The 20,608-nt window shown below is 41.4% G+C and overlaps 1 protein-coding gene across 1 annotated transcript in view; it reads right to left on the bottom strand.

The window, feature by feature from the left end:
• The window catches only part of Cdk19 (cyclin dependent kinase 19), a 136,995-nt gene that overhangs the window by 25,020 nt on the left and 91,367 nt on the right, over positions 1-20,608 (bottom strand). The window contains exon 5 of the mRNA XM_050137963.1: positions 7,387-7,444. Within this exon, the coding sequence (XP_049993920.1) occupies positions 7,387-7,444 (58 nt within the window). The remainder of the gene's footprint in view (positions 1-7,386; positions 7,445-20,608) is intronic.

A 20,608-nucleotide genomic window follows, 5' to 3' on the forward strand; every position in this document is an offset into this window, starting at 1 on the left:
GAAGGTGTCCTGAAAAAGCACATCAATGAGAACAACAGGAGCACAGTGCATAAGCAACAGCAGAAGCCAAAGACAGAAAGTCAGGCAAAATGTGAGACAGCCTTGGGCCAGACTGCTCAGGAGCCATGGTGCACCATGGTGCTAACAGGGAGTGCTAGGACAGAGGTCATAGGCACAGGTCTTTTCAGGGACAGTTTTGGATAGAGAAAATGGATTTCAGAGTGAGATTTTAACAAATTATGGTAAATGAAACCAAAGTGTGAATATCAAGGTTCTTGTAGGCGTAGAGGAACAATGGGGATGCATTAACATGGGACACAGGGACACAAACACCAAAGAAAACAAGATGGAGGCATGAACTGAACTGGCGCAGAAAATGTTACAACCAGTTTAAAGACACTACAAGGCTAACTCACTGAAATAACTTGCAGAGTGAGAATGTTGCAGATCCAGAGCCAAATTATCCTGAGCTATTGTAAGTCCTTTCAACGGCCATCGGCTGTCTGTGTCTGACCTACCATCCTTGCAAACATCAGGCAGACCACTAGCTCCTCCAGGCTGGAAGTGAAGAATCTAACTGGGAACATCCACAACCCATGGCGCAGTTTATCTACTCTGCTATGACCTATCTGCTTGATGTGCTCACCACTTATTTGGGAAATTTGACTTATGATTTGTTCTGGGTTTATAAAAGTTTGTGCAACTGCCTCCATATTGAAATGTTTTTCAAGGCAACTTAAATGTGTGCTCCTTGGTCATAGCCCCTCATTTTAGCTCAGAATAAACCCCATATTCACTTGGAGATAACAGCTCCACTTGGTGTCCACTCCTCACAGAGGGTCTGCCTCCATCAGAGGACTCACTTGAACTGCAGCAGTTACAGCAGGTCTCCTGTGTGTCCAGCCAATCACACTGTCTCCTTGGGTAGATGCTGCTGACTTCTTTCTGGGGACTGAGCCTCTCCTTTGGTGTAGCTGATGGACTGACAGTCCTGTATTCTGAGCAGACTACTAGCGAAGGCCCTTGTTTTTATCTCAAGCACCCATCAAGCATTTGTTTGTATTGTTTGTTTCCAGAGCACCTGTTGCTAGCTAGCACCTCCAAGACCCAAGTGTACGGTTTCCGGGTCTACTCCAGCTTACTGGAACTTCATCCCTTCAGCTTAGAAATTATACAAGTTCGTGATCATAAAGATACCAAACACGATAAGTACCTCTCCTTTCCAGATCAAGAGGTGCCAGGGTCAAGATGAGCACCAACCTCACAGGGAATGAGACAACACACCCCTTTCCTGGAAGGAAGATTATTAGCTCCACTATGAAGAAACATAACAGGTGGGAACCCAGTATCTTGGGTCTTTTCACATTCTTGTAAATGTTCAGAATAAACCCCAGACACAATGGGAAGAACCCACCTTGGTATGAGACCCAAGGAAGTTTTTCCCACAAGTGGCAAATATATTTGATCCAAAACACAAATCTCTCTAGCTAGCATACAAGATTATACAGTTTCCAGGGGAAAAGATACCTCTACCAAAACAAAGGGAAGCAGGAATCCAAAGGAGGAAGTGTTTGAAGACCACGGCCACAGGGAACTCCACCTGGCTTTATGCTTAATTAATTAATTCAACTTGCAATTATTTGGAAAACCAGGAAAGCCAATCAAACCATAACTTGGTTTTATCCACCCTTACTCCGCATGTGCAATGAGGAGCATCCAACATACTTAAATTGTATTTTTGTCTTGTTTCTCCAAACTAGAAGTTGTACACAATAAAGCAAAATATACTGAATGGGAAGGCTACTTCAGTTTGAGTTTAAAAGCACCTAAGAAATGATAAAACCGCAAATTTACAAAAGAAAACCAGAAAGAGCTTTGGAAACTATAGAAACAAGAAAGGTGTTAAAAGTCAGACAGTAGTGGCATACCCCTTTCATCTAGAGGTAGGTGAATCTCGAGGCCAGCCTGGCCTACAGATGAGCTCCCAGACAGCCAGGGCTACACAGAAAAATGCTGTCTTGAAAAGAAACGAAAAGAAAAGAAAGCAAAAGAAAAGAAAAAGGTGTTAAAGAGCAGGAAATGAATAAAGAATCCCACCTTGCCTATTCTGAATCCTTATCCCCTTTCCTTCTATTCTCTAGAAGTTCCCAAGCAAGACAAAGTTCTGTATCAAACTCCCAGCCCGTCATGGCCTCTCCTTAAAGCCTAGAGGGACAGGGATCCACACTGTCTATATAGTACCTGGGCAAAAACTTTAAATTCTGAGGCCCCCTGGAATGTGCTAAAGAATGTCATATCATTTTACTGAGCTGTAATCCAGTTACTCATCTTTTATTATTCATCTTTTATTAATTTTCACCATTTATTAATTCATCTTTCCATCTGTATGGGTCTCTCTGCTGCTTAGCTTTTAAAATGAAGGAGGAGAACTATTACCTCAGATCTACACGGCAGGTCTCCAGGCCTCTCCTGCCCTTTCTTACAGTGAAGAGGGCTCTGGCTGAGAGGTGAGTGATTTCACTTGGTTCCACCAAGTGTACACTCTATTGTGATTGTTTGTGAATAAACTACATGGGACAAACTCGATCTGCCCCTAGAACTTGACAGTAACTGGACATAAAGATGGACAAAGGACTGTACAAGTCACCTCTAATAATGAGACATTATGTACTACTATGAGACTTAAACAACTCTAAAAATCCAGAATTGTTTAGAGTTCTCCCAGACTGAACACCTAGATAAAAACAAAACGACAAGAGCTAACACCAGGTGACTGTCAACTGAACTTATGCTTCAGAGTCCTTTAGCCTGGACAGAAGGACCCCATCTGTACTTTGAAGCACCTCTTGAGTTAGAGAACTTGAGAGGGTAATTCTTCCATTTGTATTTCTCACCTTGAACTTGGACCAGCTTCTGCAGACACAACCACAAACTCATCCTCCACTACACCAACAACTGAGCATCCCAAGCAACTGAACTCCAACCACTCAGACAGTACTCCTAACGTTCACTCTTTAGGGCTTAGATGGTTTGAAAACTGTCTAAGAAATACTACATTTCCCTTGGCATATTTTCCTAACTGGTAAATTACTAATCTTGGTTTTAGTAAAACTACAAAAGAGGGCAACAGTATTATGTCATTTTTACTAATCATGCATGTGTTTGCTTGACTTACATCAAGTCTTGGTGTTTTAAATGACTCAAATATTTTCACTGAAAAATCTCATTATTCAGTATAACTTTTAAAAATTTTACTCATGTCGGCAGTATTTTTAATTTTAAATTTTCTAAAAAGGAATTCAATTTGAGGAATACCTCAATTTTAAATCAAGCTAGAGTCAAAAACCAAATAGAATCTTCTAATAAGAAAAAGGAAAAAAATATTAACTGGCTCCAACCATTTGTATTATTATATTATTATTTCTAACAAAACTGTTTGTGATACAATAAATTCAAGGCTGTCTGTGACATACAACTAACTGTACTGACAACCAGTGGCTTTGAGTTGACTCAATGTATACAACACTCTAAAGACAGTGGTCTCTAAAGTCAACAACAGCCATGGTGTTGGCATCAAAAATGTACAAGCTCTAGGATCAAAGGAGACATCTCTGGATGTACAGGTACTAAATTAGAAGGTCTAGAGCAGATCTGATAAAAGTGATCTTTTAACCATGTATCTTTTAAAGGACTTATATTTAAACACATCAACTTATTCTTCCAAAAAGAAAAAACTTCTGTTTAAGAGACCATACCGTAAAACCTATGTTTCCTGATTAAATGGATCTTCAGAGTTTCCATAGTGCAAGCCAAAATTTTAAAACATTTTTGCCCCTTGGCATCCGGGGACACTGCAGAAGAAGCGGTGGAAAGACAGGAGCCGGAGGCTGGAGGAGTGCTGCAAAGTGCTGCCTCCTGGACACGGCATGGCCACTGGGCTCATGAACTCACAGCAAGGGTTACCTTGTTAAGACCTGCTCACTGGGCCCCACCTCTAACTCAGAAGCTATTGGAAGTTGATGGCTTCTGGGGGTGGGGGTGGTGTAATTTTATCTTTGAAGGTACGACCACTGGCAGGTTGTCCAAAATCAGGCAGACCTTTATGCACTAAATAAACTCATGTTTTTAAAAATGACATAAGGGTGAGAGGGGGCGGGCTGAATTACTATCTGGGTAGAGCTGATTAAAATATATTTTATAAGTGTATGGAATTGTCAATAAACAAATAAAAATATTCTTTAAAATTACCAAATGATACTCCTAATCTGACAATGAACAGTACATCAGAGGGTAAAATTATGAAACAACTTACTGGAGTTCCAGTTTCCTTTCTCATTGTAAAATAAGAAATAAGATTTTATTATGCCCACAAATGCTGATCTTGCACAAGTTTGGCCCCTTGTCTTCCCCTAACAATAACAACACTTGGTACATAAAGGATAATGTTGAGAAGGAATTTTAAAATTATTATAATCTGATTTTCTTCTGTAATGTAACTCTTACCCATTTACTTTCCCAGGCTTTCCAGTATAATACCACAATAACAGGACAAATAAATCACAAATAATACCTAAAATGACATAGACATTAAAATCAATCCTAAAACAAAAAGTGGCCATATCACATAAGTTATGGCTACAAAAAAATCAAACTGTCCCCCCAAAACCCAAAAATCAAAGCAGCAATAAATTGTTTCACATATCACAAATACCAAAGAAAATATTTCATAGAGTATACATGATTACAGACACAGGGAAAACACAGTTTAAAGATCTTTTTTTGAATCGGGATTTGGTTTAAAATGCCTTTCTTACTGTCACCTGTTACCTTTAGTTCTTTTTTTTTTTTTTTTTTGGTTTCTCAAGACAGGGTTTCTCTGTGGCTTTGGAGCCTGTCCTGGAACTAGCTCTGTAGACCAGGCTGGTCTCTTAACTCACAGAGATCTGCCTGCCTCTGCCTCCCAAGTGCTGGGATTAAAGGCGTGCGCCACCACCGCCTGGCTACCTTTAGTTCTTTAGGTAATACTATGTTCTTGACTATTTTTACTTTATATATAATGTTTATATTATCTGTCACATGTACATGTCAGACAGAGAGGGCAAAAAGGGAGAAAAGGTTGGGCAGTGGTTAATCCCAGCTCTTGGGAGGCAGAGGCAACTGATCTCTGAGTTTGAAGCCACCCTGGACTAAAGAGTAAACTGCTGTCTCAAAAAACAAAACAACAAAACAAATTTGACCTGGATCCTGACAGCTAACAATGTTTTTGGTTTTGTTTTGTTTTGTTTTGTTTTTCGAGACAGGGTTTCTCCGTAGCTTTTTGGTTCCTGTCCTGGAACTAGCTCTTGTAGACCAGGCTGGCCTCGAACTCACAGAGAGATCCGCCTGCCTCTACCTCCCGCAATGTTATAGGATGTGGGGGCTCCTTCCTGTGGTTCTAATAACCCCCCTCTCCTGTACACTGCTTTCTGGTCAACTTGGCTTTACCTTCATTAGATGCTACAAATGAGCCTTCCCAACACAAAACAACCTCTAGCCTCTACATGTACAAAATGCAGTACATGCCAAGAAGGGGAACTGTGAATGGAGTTCTCGGAAAAATGTCATGCCCCATGCTAAAGGTTCAGCCAGGCTAATGATTAGGACTTTGTGGTTGTGGAAACCTGGAATTTTGCAGGTCCAGAGCCAAGTGATCTCAGGATCTCGTTATTCCTTGTTTCTGTGTCTGATTTATCTTTCCAGCCATCAGGTAAAAGCTCCAGAATGTATTAACAGACCTCCAGCTTCCATCAACATGAAAGCTAGAATGTGATAATATATTAGACCCAAAGCAGAGCTGTCCATCTGTCCAGGTCACACACACCTACCACCCACTTGGCTCTCAGCTGTCTGTCTACAGGACGTTTCTGCCCATGCATCTGGGGGGTGCCTTGATACATGCTTTTTTTGTTTGTACAAACGTTTGTTGTAACTGCTCCAACAATGGAACTATTAGGCGAACCTAAATAAATCTATGCCCAGAGGTCACAGTTACTGTGATTGGCTCAGAATAAATTCTCCCTTCATCTGGGGACAAGGCCGTGTTTTACACTGGCAGAAGTAAGATTCGATTTAAAATGGAGGGAGGACTGTCAGTGTTTAAGGGAACAGGAGGAGCGTGAGAAGAGCTAAGTGACAATGCTGTAATACAGGAAGCTTAAGAAAACCAGTCAGTTTTTAAAGCTATCAAGGGAACTAGCAGGCACTAGAGAACCAGCTCATCTAAGTCCAGTTTTCCTTTACTGTATCCCCCTGTAGGAGGCAGCTATGTGGCTGAGGTAACAAAACAAAGAACCACACTGCAGGGTAAAACGTCTCCATGACTGTTTCTCATGGGCGGGACCAGCTTTATCTCACTTTCACTTTTGCCGAGTAAAATGTACATCTTCAATAAATGCCTATAAGAAAACGTGTGTTAGCCGGGCGATGGTGGCGCACGCCTTTAATCCCAGCACCTGGGAGGCAGAGGCAGGCAGATCTCTGTGAGTTCGAGACCAGCCTGGTCTACAGAGCTAGTTCCAGGACAGGCTCCAAAGCCACAGAGAAACCCTGTCTCAAAACAAAACAAAGCAAAACAAAATAAAAAAAATAAATAAATAAAAAAGAAAATGTGTGTTAAAAATAAAAGCAAATAATGGGAAAGGACCAGGAGGGTAAAGCACCTATGAGGTACACAATGCCAATACAGTGTTCAATGGAGGTCAATCCACGCCAACCAGGCAGAGGCTCAAAGCAGGCTTGGCTTACTAGTTTAGAACAGCTTCCTCTGGAACTGGACTGGGGAAGAAGATGCCAAAGTAGGAAGCAAGCAGCAGGGCAGGCTGCAGTCAGGTTGTATCACCCCCAGCATCAACTTTCTAGTAGCAAGCAAAGTTTCGTTAAAGCCCTTCCTTCCTAGGCTAATGAACACAGACAAGTGTGAGGCCTTCAAGCATTCATTTCAACAGGGACGACAATGCCCGGCCAAAGCAGTGCTGCTGGGGACGGAGGAGTGGGAAGCACTAAGTTAGGAGAAGGCAATGGATGTGGGAAGAGAACACAGGCAAGGCTAAGGAAAGAACGGCGTAAGCAGGGGCTCTGTGCTGGAGAATGGTGGAGACACACGGCATACTCTCTGGGAGCAAATGTCATGTCAACTGATGCCTCTATTAAGAATGACAGCATCTCATTTTGAGGAACAAGCTGTGGAAAAACTGCATTTATAGACTACCTACATTTTCCAACATCTTTTCTATAAACACTCTGAGAAAGTAATTTTAAAATCAACAACTTAATAAGGGTATTAAAAGGGACAACATCTTTGCAATCACCTCGGTTTCTTCATCAATCATTTTAGGAATAATTACCTACCTATTTTGACTCTCCCCCTCTCAGGACCTTCTCCCATTACTAGGATATTTGCTGGTTTCTAGAAACAAAAATAGAGCACTCAAATTACTACATTTATTCTTTTGACATGCTCCAAAATGGAAATTTTCTCATATGAAAATATAATTTGTATATTTTGATTCAGCCTAAACTAATTAAAGGTTAAGCACCTTTTACAGTTAAAGCATTTGATATTCTTGAAGTTAGCACTACATTCATATAAACATCGCTGCCAGGAAAATATACCTGTTTTCAAAATGGTATCATATAAATAATTATTACAAAGCAATTAAAGCTATTATTTCTATTTGCCCCATAATTTAAAAACCTGCATAAATTAAATACACTTATTTTTAATATAAAAATTTCAAAACACACTATAACAAGTGTCACGTAAGTAAATCAAATGAGTGTCCCTTGCTGGTATTTCCGGGTGACTGGAGAGAAGCAGGACTGACACACAGACAGGCTCCGTTAGAATTCACACCGGCTATAATAAAAGCACAAGTGAGACACTCCAATACAATTTCAAAATGTAAAACAATAAAAACCAAAGCCAACCCATGCGGTGGTGCACGCCTTTAATCCCATCACTCAGGAGGCAGAGGTAGGCAGATCTCAGTGAGTTTCAGGGCAGTCTGGTTTACAGAATGAGTTCCAGGACAGTGGAGCTACACAGTGAGATCCTGTCTTAAAAACACAAAACAAACAAACAAAAAACCCCAAGGCTAATAAGAGCTCTACATAGAAAGAATAAGCCAGAGATGTTCACACAACTCACACAGTCCTTACCTGTACATGTGTGGAAACAAACTGGGACAACATATGGGGGAGAGGGAGCCAAACTCTGAAAACTCAGGAGAGAATGGATGTACTCAGAATTTACTGTGCTAGTTTCCTCAGTGGATAGACAGATGGACAGACAGAGCGAGCAGTCTTCTGAGACACTCTCTCGTGCTCTCTCTAAGATCCTTTCCGTGCTGCTGATTTTGCCTTAAGGAAGCTCTTCAGTGAGAACAATAAGCACACACACAAAAGTGCAAAGGAAGTGACAGGCAGGCTCACTGCCTGCAGGGCCAGGGTCAGAGCCTTCTCCCTCCCACCAGTCAGGCAGAGACCAGGACCGGTGTGAAGACAGGAAGCACATGGGGAGGGGAAGCACATGGGAAGGGGGTTGAACCATTTTAGAGAAAAAAGTTCATAGGATTTTGTGACTGGGAGCAAAATGAAAAAAAATAATGAAAATCAAAACAGAGATCACACCGAGATCTTGGCTTCACGTGAAACAAGAACGGCTGTGCCTGTTGTGGGACTTCAAACTACGAGAGGAACTGGCTGGGGCGGTGCTAGCAGAGCAGGGGCTGAGTCTGATATCATGAGATGCTCAAGCCACTCTAGCCTAGAGAGTGCGACAGGATGATTTCAACTAAAAGTCATTGCCAGAGGACCATGGTAACTAAAATAAGGTCACCAGGGCAGAATGGGTAAAACAGCATTAGGTGAAAGCCAAACCTTCAAAATTCAAGTTTGGTAACTATCAATGGATATCAGGTCGATTACAAAACGTTACAGACAGAGCAGACTTTCAGGAAACAAAAGGAAATACATGATGACCTGAGTTTCAAGGAGTTTAAACCTAGTAAGGGAAGATGGAGAGAGTTTTAGAATAGAGTGTTATGAAAATCTTGCGGGTGGGGGTGATGCGCACCTTTAATCCCAGCACTCAGGAGGCAGAGGCAGAGGCAGGCGGAGCTCTGTGAGTTCAGTTTCAGTGCCCAAGTCAGTCAACCTGCAACCAGCTCCAGGGAATCTGATACCCACTTGTGGCCTCCAAGAGCACATGCAAAAGTATATCATGAGAGTACATGTGTACAAGCACACGTGTACATACATACACAGATAAAATTAAGGACAATTATAAAAATATATGCCAAAATCAACACATACTTGAAAATTTTAAAATATCTCTAAAGGCCAGGCCGTGGTGGCGCACGCCTTTAATCCTAGCACTCAGGAGGCAGAGGCAGACAGATCTCTGTGAGTTCGAGGCCAGCCTGGTCTACAAGAGCTAGTTCCAGGACAGGAACCAAAAAGCTACAGAGAAACCCTGTCTCGAATATATATATATTCATCAGGGCAAGAGGAAAACTATACAAAAATGAGAAAAACACTCAGGACCAAAATATTTAAAATATATCTTACCAAACATGTGGAAGAAGGCTGATACTGCACTTACAAGAAAAGTTTATGACTTTGAGTGTTATGTCAGGAAAGAAGTCCAGACATAAGAAAGTGTGCGCCTGAGATGTTTAAGAATAAATAAACCAGAGAAACAAAACAAACAAACATGATATTAAAAAGATCCCGCAGAACTACAAACCAGAAGGGGGTGATAAATCCTTGAGACAACTGGAACAAGAACACAGGAAACACAGCTAAGAAGAGATGCACTGATGACAGAAAAATAAAAGAACCCCATGAAGGACCTCACACCTTTTATGAGCTGGGTGTAGTGGGGCATGTCTGTAACCCCACAACTCAGGAGACGGGGGCATGAGAAGCACAAGTCTGAGGGCAGCTACGCGATATAGTGACAGTCTGTGCAAGAAAGAAAGCCAGGAGGAGGGAGGAACGGACAGCGTCTGGCTGGGAGAAGAATTAAGCAACCCAGGCTATATATCACTCAATCCCCATGCCAGGGACACAGGAAGACTCTATCAAACAAACAAGGACCAACTGCAGCTCAACAGCAGAGGGCTTAGCAAGTTCAAGGACTTAGGTTTCATCTCCAGCACCTCAAAATTAAATAAGAACAAAGAGCTAAGAATAACCAAGGCATTTGTGACAGATGTATGTTGGAGGGTGGAAGAGTGGGTATAGGAATTGGGCTCAAAACAAAACATCAAGACTTGTTTCAGATCTATAGCAGAGGCTCAGGTAAGATAACCAATGGACCAGAGTAAGGAACTAGGAGGCCAGGACACTGAGAACTTGAAGTCAGTGGAGACTTATTCAAAAAATGATGCAGGACAATAATAGATTACCCAAAGATAGAACAAAAGAAAATGAATCCTTAACTCATAACATATATACATTGTAAAGGGAGACTGTTCTTTTTTTCCAGCTGCTCAGACCTAAATAATCACACAGAAACTCTATTAATTACAACACTGTTTGGTTGATGGCTCAGGCATATTTCTAGATAGCTCTTACATCTTAAATTAACCCATTTCTATTCATCTCTGTATCACCATGAGGGTGTGGACTACTGGTAAGGTTCTGGCATCTTTCTCCTTTGGCAGCTACATGATGTCTGCCTGATTCTGCCTTCTTTCCTCCTCTAGCTCTGCTTGGATTTCCTGCCTTGCTATATTCTGCCCTTCTATAGGCCAAAGCAGTTTCTTTATTAATCAACAGCATATAAAGGGAAATCCCACATCTATACATCAATTTCAACTGGAATAAAAATATAAATGAAAACCAGTTTCAATTAACAATGCAAAAATACCCCCCCCCATAGGAACTAGATACCGAGACCAGCTGGCCTATAACTCATGTAACTAAAGTTGATTTCAAATTCAGGATCCTCCTGCCTTAGCTTCCTGAGTATACACCATGACATTTGCTAAGACAATCTGATACTGGTAGGCTACTGCTGCTTCTTTTCCCCTCAAAGATTTATTTTATTTTTATCTATGTGTGTGTGGAAATGGCTGTGCACATGATACAGTGTCCACAGAAGCAAGGAGGCATCAGATCCGCCTGAGCTGAATGAAGTTTCTTTCAGAAGGCTGTGAATGCTGGCAATGGGGGTGCTAGGAACCAAATTCGGGTCCTGCCCAAGAGCAGTAATGGCTGACCATTGAGCATCTTTCCATCACCAAACACACTTGTTTACAGAGACATTAAAATTTCTGACCATAAAAAAAGATAAATTTTGCTACACTGAAATAATTTTCGATCATGAAAACATAAAGCAAATGAAATCCACTGCATACACAGGAACACTATTTACAAGATGAAAGCAAGATCTGCTACAAGGCAAAATAAAAAACAAACCATACGGAAAATTAGGAAAAAAATATTCAGAAATTTAACTACAGCGAAAATATTCTTTAATCAAACACTTTCTGGAATATGCTCAACTTCAATCAGTAATGATAAAAACGCGAAGAAAGAGCATCGAGACAGCATTTCGCCCTGCATGACTGGGCAAAGAGTCAAGACCTGAGCAACCTTAGTGCAGCAGCGCTAACTCCCATATGCTTCTGGTGTAAATACAAGGCTACGACCTGTTTGGAAAATAATTTGGTATAATCTTGCAAAAGTGAATAACTCAATCACTTTGAATCGGTAACTTCACTTTTACAGAATACCAGAGAATGTCTGTAATAGCACAGTTCATAATTTAAAGAAACACTGAAATACAAATAAGATAGAAATGAAAAGATACCTATAACAGAACACCATTTCCATATGACTTAAAAGCAGAGGTAAATCTACTATTTAGGAGTGCACATGATGAGATGAACCTATTTTTAAATGAAGAGAATGAGGAGTTTTCAAAATCTAGGCCATTTGTTGCCTCTTAGGAGGAAGAGGAGACTACAGGGAAAAACAGAACAAGCATGCTGCTGGTAATAGCCTACTTGGTAAGTGGCAGATTCTCAACAGTTTGTGGCAGGTTCATGCTTTAGCAGAAATAATATTGCAAATATTTTTGTATGTGCATAGTAAGATGATGCAAGCAACCAAAATGAGACAAGGAATGGGATTGGAAGGTACTGTCTTCAAGTGTTTGTAAACATTCCTTTATACTCTACAGAAAACCTCTTTGAGAAGGTTCAAGATCTGAAGGAGGTGTGGCAGGGAGTGTGCCACCTGGTCTTTAGGGAGGAGCTATCTAGTGTGTGCAAGGCAAGCATGCTCCTGGTTAACTACAGGATCTGAAGAACCATGGTGGTCACCAGGGCAGGGCACAATGACAAGCGTTAAAAGGAAACCAAGGAAGGACTTCCTGTTTCAAGTGGTTCTGCTTTAAGCAAGAGCCTTGTGAAACCGGACCGGCGTAGGTTCTTAAGTGTAGGTCTGATAGCTGTTAAGGGTTGCCACAAGAGGGGCAGGTGGGCAAGGTGTGAGAGAGGGGAAGGAGGGAAGAAAAGGGGAAGGGGAGGCATGAGACCAAGGTTAGAGGGAGAGAGAAAAGGTGACTATCTAGACAGCTCAGGGTCCCTGTAAGTGGCTGTCAGACATAAACAATGAAATCTGAATGGATGACTAGGTCATTGGTGGCCCAATAAAAACAATTTTTGTTTACTTACAGAATTCAGATATAATGATGAAATGAAGGCTTGTATAAAGAAGGCAGAGACAAATTCAGAGCAGGGTTTAGAGACCGAAGAATGACTACCCTCTGACAGGTCAGTTCCCAAAGTGCATTCCTAAGGGGAGTTACTTTCCCCTTCATAATAAGTAAATATATAATTTGGCCACAAGATACTTACATTAAAAAAAATAACAAGAAAAAAACTGTGTCCACCACTGAAATATGTTTAACTCTTCAGAGTATTTTCTCACTTTTTAATAGAAATAATCAAGTACAAAAAGACAAGACTTCCTGAGTAAATTGGGAGCATGGGGATCATAAGAGAGGGAGAAGAGGGGGGGGGAGGAAGGGGGAGGAACAGAGAAAAATATATAGCTCAATAAAAACAATAAACAAAAGGAAATGACCAAGGGTGTACAGGGCTACGAAGCAGGTCTTAGAACAACTCTACCGAATTCTCAAGAAGACTAACTTTAAGAATATCGACTTAAGTATGTATGTGGGGGGTAAAGAACTGTGTAGTTCAACATCCATACCCCTGCCCACAGACCCTAAACAGACAAAAAGAAGCATATCAAAATTGTCTTGACCCACTTACACCCCAATTAGCACAGACCACGCTTCACCAAAACTCTTCTTACTGTGAACACCAAATGCCAGCTGTGAAAGAAAGTGATACTGCTGGGTTTGCACACTTTAGTTACCATAGCAACAGTAGAAATGGCAGAAGCCGGATGCCTCACATTTAAGTTATCAGCAATAAAATCAAACAGACAAAAATCAATGCTACAGGGTTTGCTTTAGTTAAATTCTATTGTAAAGGCAAGTCATGAAAACGGGCAATAGTAACATGATTATAAAAAGCAGAGGTTTTATAATCTGCATTTCTGCAGAATTTGGTAAGTCGTAAACCCACACTCAGGATACTTCACATAGACTCCAAATCTGCTTTTCCTTTTATAGGATCACTTATTCCACAGGGTTAAATTTACTTCAGTTAATTGGCGTATCATAAATAGACCAGCACAGAGATCCACAGCATTCTGCTCCATTTGCATTGCGGCCCCTACTTCAGCATAGTGGGCAATCTCAACAAGACTCTAACAGCACCAAAGACAAAAGCCAGAAACACAACTACCCAGTGTTAAATAACAGGAGAGTCTAAGCTGGGCTAATTTCGATACAACGGACAATGCTGGCCTGCTATTAGTGGCTATAATTATGCTTTCATTTAAATATAGTATAGTACAATTCCCTTCCCATTTAATACAGAAGTACAATCTCAGGAGATTCATTCCTGAACATTGCTTTCCGTTGTTGCCCTGAACAAATGAGATTCTGTGCTCGAGAACAAGTAACTACCAAGGAAGAAGTGCTGTGATTTCTCTTCTGGAACACACACAGTAGTCACTGGCAGACATTAGTCTGCCATAACTATCTATACTTTAAAACAATCTCATTCATTGAATAGTTGAGCATTTAAAAAATATAGCAAAACATAGTAGCTCATGCCAGTAATCCCAGCATTGGGGAAGTGGAGGCAAGAGGATCAGGTTTCAAAGTCTTCCTTGGTTATTTAGCAAGTTCAAGATCAGCCTGGGAAAGGAAAGCTAGTCTCAAGGGAAAAAAAAAAAATAGGAGGGTACAGGGCATACCTTTAATATCAGCACTTGGGAAGCAGAGGCAGATGTAACTATACGAGTTCCAGGATAGCTAAGGCTACCTAAAAAGAAAACAAACAGAAACCACGAGGGAGAAAAGTACGGTGCGGGGATGGAAAGAGGGGTGAGAAATGCAGAGAAGCCGGTCAACGGACGTTTCCAGACACTAGCAACGAGAGCCCTATCGCTCTCATCTCCTGGAATCTTCCCATACACTAACTGGCTAGGGAACAAGTACACGTATGAACTAAACTGCCAATGGTTAGCACTCACCATCCACCCAGCTATGGGGTTAGGCACAAGTGTCTTATGATGGACGATGTCCCAGTTTTAAAAGAAGCATCAGGAAATGCTAAAACACACCAAGTTTGTCAACTGGAAGTAGATCATTTCCACGGATACCACAACTCCATTCGTCCATGACAACTGTCCCTTCTCCCTACTAAAACTATCTTCTTCTCCTGGTACTCTCCTGACCTCTGTCCTGCCACCCTTTACACCGTAAACTTAGTCACTGCTCCTGAGTTCTATCTCAGGCCCTAAGCATTCACTACTGCCTCTCTGTATTCTGATCAACTAGCCGCGGACCCTCATGTTCTCTCAGCAGCTGACTATGACTCCGAGTCCTTAAACAGATTCTCTGTGAGAGGCCTCTCTTAAAAACCTAGCCAGTTAAGGAAAACCCACATTTTAAGCAGAACAATAAGGATCCTCCATAGTTGCTCCTCCTTGCTTTTCTGCCTTTCCTCTGTTCCAGTGATACCATCCAGGTGGTATCCACGCCCCCTGCGAACTGTCTGTCTCTGTGTGAGCATGTGTGTGTGCAAACATGCGTGCTACTGGAATAAGAACATTGCTGCTCATGACAGGCGTTCTACCAGGCAAGTGTTCTATGAGTGAACTACAACCTTAGCCCTGTGGTTTCTTTTAAAGCATTTTTGTTTTATAACTATCTTATTTAAATTTCCCCCGCAATGGACCCACTGAGAGAAGAGGTTGTATTTTATTAATTCTTATATTTCCAAGTGCTCAGTATAGTGTCTAGTACATGTTAGGAAGTCAGAGTAAGTTTGCAAAGCAAGTTCTAAGTCTGTAAACAAGTACTCCCTCCATAGATACCCAATGACAAAAAAAATAGGTTTTTGGAGATAAGGTTTCTATGTGTAAGTTCTAGCTGTCCTGGAACTCACTCTGTGGACCAGACTGGCATAGAACTTACAGAGATCCGCCTGAGTGCTGGGAAACAAAGTGTGTGCCACCACTGCCTGGCAAAAAATGCAGTTTTAAAAGACGGTTATACTCAGTAATGCCATTGCTTTCATACTGGTACAGTGTAGGCTTAAAGGCCTTCTCTGTTAGAGCACCGAGCCACTACCCAAAATGCTATCTGTAACTGAGGAAGTATTAATCATAAAGTTTCGTATTTGCAGCTAGATGTAAGTTATCTGTAAATTAGAAGCAACCTGTAATGCCAAGTACATGGTGAGTTCCATTTTACCATGAGGCAGGATGGTAGTATCTGTAATATAACAGCTATGTTAATCCAACTTCGGTACTCACGTTAAACAACGCCTGCCAACCTAGCACTGCCAGCAGTTAACAATGCTCTCCTTTGTCTGCCTTTACAAGTGGTTATAGGCCTGAACAGCAAAGATAAGGTTTTCTTTCCCCTAATACGAACCAATAAAAAGCAATCATTTTGAAAAGCTCCATGCAAAACAAACATGTGTACCTGGAGGGCTATTTACCTAACTGCTTCAAGGTCGAAGGAGAAACTAATCAAACTCTTCTCCGTATTGCAGCAGCAGCAGGACTAACTACACAGGCATCCAGATTCAGCATTGAGAAGCACACCTCACAGAAACAACCATCACAAGATGTAGTTTTCTATTTACATCTATGACACTCATTCAAATAAAACTCACTCAATTAAACAGCATCCCCGAATGGGTTTTTCAGTTTTAACTATGGCCTTCCAAGTCCGAAGACCATCTGTGGCCCTCCGTTCTTCCTGTTTTATTTACTCAATTTTTACGTGTTTATGTGCACTCTTACTATACTGACTCTCTTGATCAAACTGACCCTCTTGTTCTACTGAAGAAGAATCTGAGGCCCTGAGTGAAAGAACTAGAACTTCCTCCAGCTGCACTCTCCACAGAAAGTGGCAGGCCCAAACCAGACTGCAAAGCTCACAGACACACCACAGGCCACGGGCTGTGAAAGCAGGAGCGCACTGGAGAACTTATGGGACACTCAGTTCCATCCCTCATCTCTACACATGTTCTCAGAGGACAGTATGCTCCCACAAGATAACCACCACACGTGACCAGTTTTTATTTGTCTTTCTGTGTCTTTCTGTGTGGGCATATGTACATGTAAAGCACCTGGATAAGGCCCTGCTGTCATCTTAGTTAGGGTTCTAGGGCCTTGCTGAAACACCATGGCTGTAAACAACTTAGGGAAGAAAGGGTTCATTTCATCTTGTACCTCTCAGGACAGGAACTCAAAGTGGGAACCTGGAGGTACCAACTGGAGCAGAGGCCATGGGAGAATATTAGTTACTGGCTAGTTGCCTTCAGCCTGCTCAGTCTGCTTTCTTATGGCACCCAGGATCATCTGCCCAGAGGTGGCACTGCACCAGTGGGCTGGGCCCTCCCACATCAACCACTACTGAGGAAAATGCCCAACAGACCTGCCTGCAGCCTGATCATGGGGAGCCATTTTCTCAGCTGAGGCCCCTTCCTCTCACACAGCCGGGGCCTGCAGCAAGTGAACAAAAAACAAAGTCAGCCCACATCCCTGTCCCTCTCACAGCTGGCTGACACTGCCCTCCCCCTGCTTCTCCCTCATTCTCACTCTTTTTGTTTGCTCTGTTTTTTCAAGACAGTATTTCTCTGAGTGGACCAGAATGTCCTGGAACTTGCTGTATAGACCAGGCTGACCTTGAACTCAGAGCTACAGGGAATACAGGCTAGTTTTTAATAATCTTAAGAACCAGGAAGAATGACTCACACACTTTGCACCTGGTCTCTGCTGTGGGCAGATAGGCTAGAAAGAGTATCAGGCTGCTGGAACTCTGTGTGAGGAAGGCATGCTTCAAGTGTGGATGGACTGTCCAGGGGCACCTACAGGGGTGCAATTGGGAAGAATTCAGAAACCTCAGCATGAAAACAGGGAATCAACCATTTAAGTTCCTATTGCGCATGTTACAGTGAAGGAAACAGAGACTTAATGGCTAGCTTAGAAACTTTTAAGCTTTTCTGTAAAGACTGATTTATTTTTATTTTATTTGTAAGTATGTTTTGCCTTTATGTGTGCACCACATGTGTGTGGACCCAAGGCACCAGGAAGGGCATCGGATCTCCTGGAACTTGAGTTAAGAGTGATTGGGAGCAGTCATGTGGGTACTAGAAACCCACCCTAGGTCCTCACAAGTGCAGCAAACATGCCTGACCACCGAGTCATCTCTCCAGCACCTACTCTCGACTTTAAAATAACAATTCAACTCACTAAGTGAAGACACAGCTATTCAGAATGCAGGCTAACTTTTGGGGTGGGACTTGCACAAACATTGTCTAGAAGAGAACAGCCAAGCCAGGCCTGAGCGTTCACTGCTATCTTCACTAAGGGAAAACTTAGCTTGGGCCAGGATTCGGGATCTGAGAGTGAAAAGACAGTCTGACTTGTCATTGGGCTTATGCCATTGGCCCAGTAGCAATGCTCTGAAACAAAGGATCAATAAGTCTATGTAACCTCACCATTTAGCCAGCACACCTCTGTCTTTGTTGAAGAATGATGTGAAGTGTCAGATATTTTGCAGAGATTCCATTCTAGTAACTCACACGCACAGACAATAAGCCAGCGCCAGGACAGAATCAATGAGATCTGAACCCTGCTCTAAGAAGCTCGCATTGTAGAAAGGCTACCAACTACATGCTAGCACTCCCCCAAGCCCATAAACGTGAGTCATCCTGTCCTCATCTTACTCTGCATGCATCCTGCTGTAAATCTCAAGTACAGCTTTCTCTCCAACTGTTTACAGGTCTCAAATGTTTATAGACTTAGGTCTCTCCTTCACTGTCTCTCAGCCAAGAGAAATACTTTTAGCTCTTTCTCCTTTCCTTTTAAAGCCAAGTCCTCAATTCAAATAATCTTGTTAGTGGCTTTAAAATTCTCTGCTTTTGTATTTCATTCTAGGATTCAAAATCACATAACTGAAATATTGTTCCAGACATGAAAACAAACACAGAAAAAACAAAAATACCAATCTTTTTGAGGGTTAGTATTTTTTAATATGAACTCTAGACTCTCTTTTAGTTACTCTCAATTTCCTTTGCTTACATTATCAAGCTGCAGGCTTGTATTTTCTTCTACTACTACAGTTGCCCAGATTTTCCAGGTTTTCCCTATGAAATGGTCCTTTAGAGACAGTGAGCACACAGACAGCTGACTAACAAATCATGTGAAGCAATGGGAAATAAAGCAGTTGAAAGCCTCCGCCCTGTTCTTCAGCTCACTAAGATTTCAAACATCTCCATCTCCTTTTAATAACGTATTCATATTTTATATACATTTTTCTATTGATGACAAGGTATATGTGTAGGTTGAACATTCAATTCCTGAAAATACTTGAGCAAAAGCAAGACAGTATTGTACAGACAGATACCAAGATCCTAGTCAATGGAAAAAACTAGGAGATGCCCGGATTTCATTAGAATTACTTTATGAATAGCGGAGAGATATAGTAATTGTGAGGGGAAAATATAAATAAGCACTATAATACTTCAGAGCCTCTTTTAGAATATATGGAAACACTATGCTCACCTTAGGAAAAAGGTTTTTGTAATCAGTGGGGAATCTATTCTTTCACTCACAAAGTTTCAGGACCTTAAAACAAACTCACAAATACCAGACATTTGGGGCCTGCTTCAGTCAAGCTGCAACCCAAATCCTTTTTTGTCCTACACCAGTTATTCCTATTTGAGCCAGGCAAAACTCGTGTCCTTTCTGAGATAATACAATGGCCTTCTCACCTTAGAATTTCTATAACCAACATTCCTATAGATTTCCTTTGCTCACTAAATCTCTAAGTTCCATGTCAAAATCCAGCTGAAATTTTACCTGCTCTCTGAAATATCACCCCATTCCTCCACCATACTCACACTGTAACTCTTCTTAGCTTGAAAAATAGCAGTGAGTCTTCCCCTCTGAAGGGCCTACAATCTCATTCTCCCTAACTTGTAAGTGTTGGTGTTTATGCCATGTTGCTTCTCTTAGACTCTAACCTTCTTGAGAGGGTCTCTGATGCCGTCATAGCTGTATCATTCCTATTTCCCCTTGTTTTACACAGACATAAAAATATTGCATGTTCATGGAAGACAATGTTCTAAGTATTTAGTAACAAAAGTGAAATATTCAATATTCTGGCCTTTCTACAACATTTATTGTATACAACAAGGATCATAAACCCTGACTCTCAGAAAGTTTTAATCTGGGAGATGATCTAAGGCAGTGGTTCTCAATCTTCCTAACACTGCGACCCTTTAATACAGTTCCTCATGTCATGACCCTTAACCATAAAATTATTTTCATTGCTACTTCATAACTGTAATTTTGCTACCATTATGAATCGTAATGCAGGTACCTGTGTTTTCCAATGATCTTAAGCAACCCCTATGAAAGGGTTGTTTGATCAATAGTTTGAGAACTGCTGATCTAAGACATCTATAGATATTAACAAATACCATAAGAGAATAAAAATGATATATAACAGGAATGGATAATAATGAAATGATTATTTCATTTCAAAGTAGAGATAGATTATGAAAGTAAGCTTTAAATTTTTAAATTTATTATTATGTATTGGTGCTTTTTTTCTGCATGAATGTCTGTGCACCAGGTTGGTGCTTGTAGAGGCCAGAAGATAGCCCCAGATCCCTGGGAACTGAAGTTATAGTCAGCTGTGGGCTGCCATATGGATGCTTGGAATCAAACCTAGGTCCTTGGCTAGAGCAGCCAGTGCTTAACTGCTGAGCCATCTCCAATACCAAGCTTTAGTATTTAGTATGATGTGGGATTCTCCTTTGTATTCTGTGAATATGTTTTATTACCATCAGTTAATAAAGAAGCTGCTTTGGCCTATGGCAGGGTAGAATATAGCAAAGCAGGAAATCCAAACAGAATAGAGGAAGAAAGAAGGCGGAGTCAGGCAGATACC

This window comes from Alexandromys fortis, unplaced genomic scaffold, assembly GCF_014885135.2.
Source record: "Alexandromys fortis isolate MF-2015 unplaced genomic scaffold, M_Fortis_MF-2015_v1.1 scaffold_14, whole genome shotgun sequence".
In the NCBI taxonomy this organism is placed as follows: domain Eukaryota; kingdom Metazoa; phylum Chordata; class Mammalia; order Rodentia; family Cricetidae; genus Alexandromys; species Alexandromys fortis.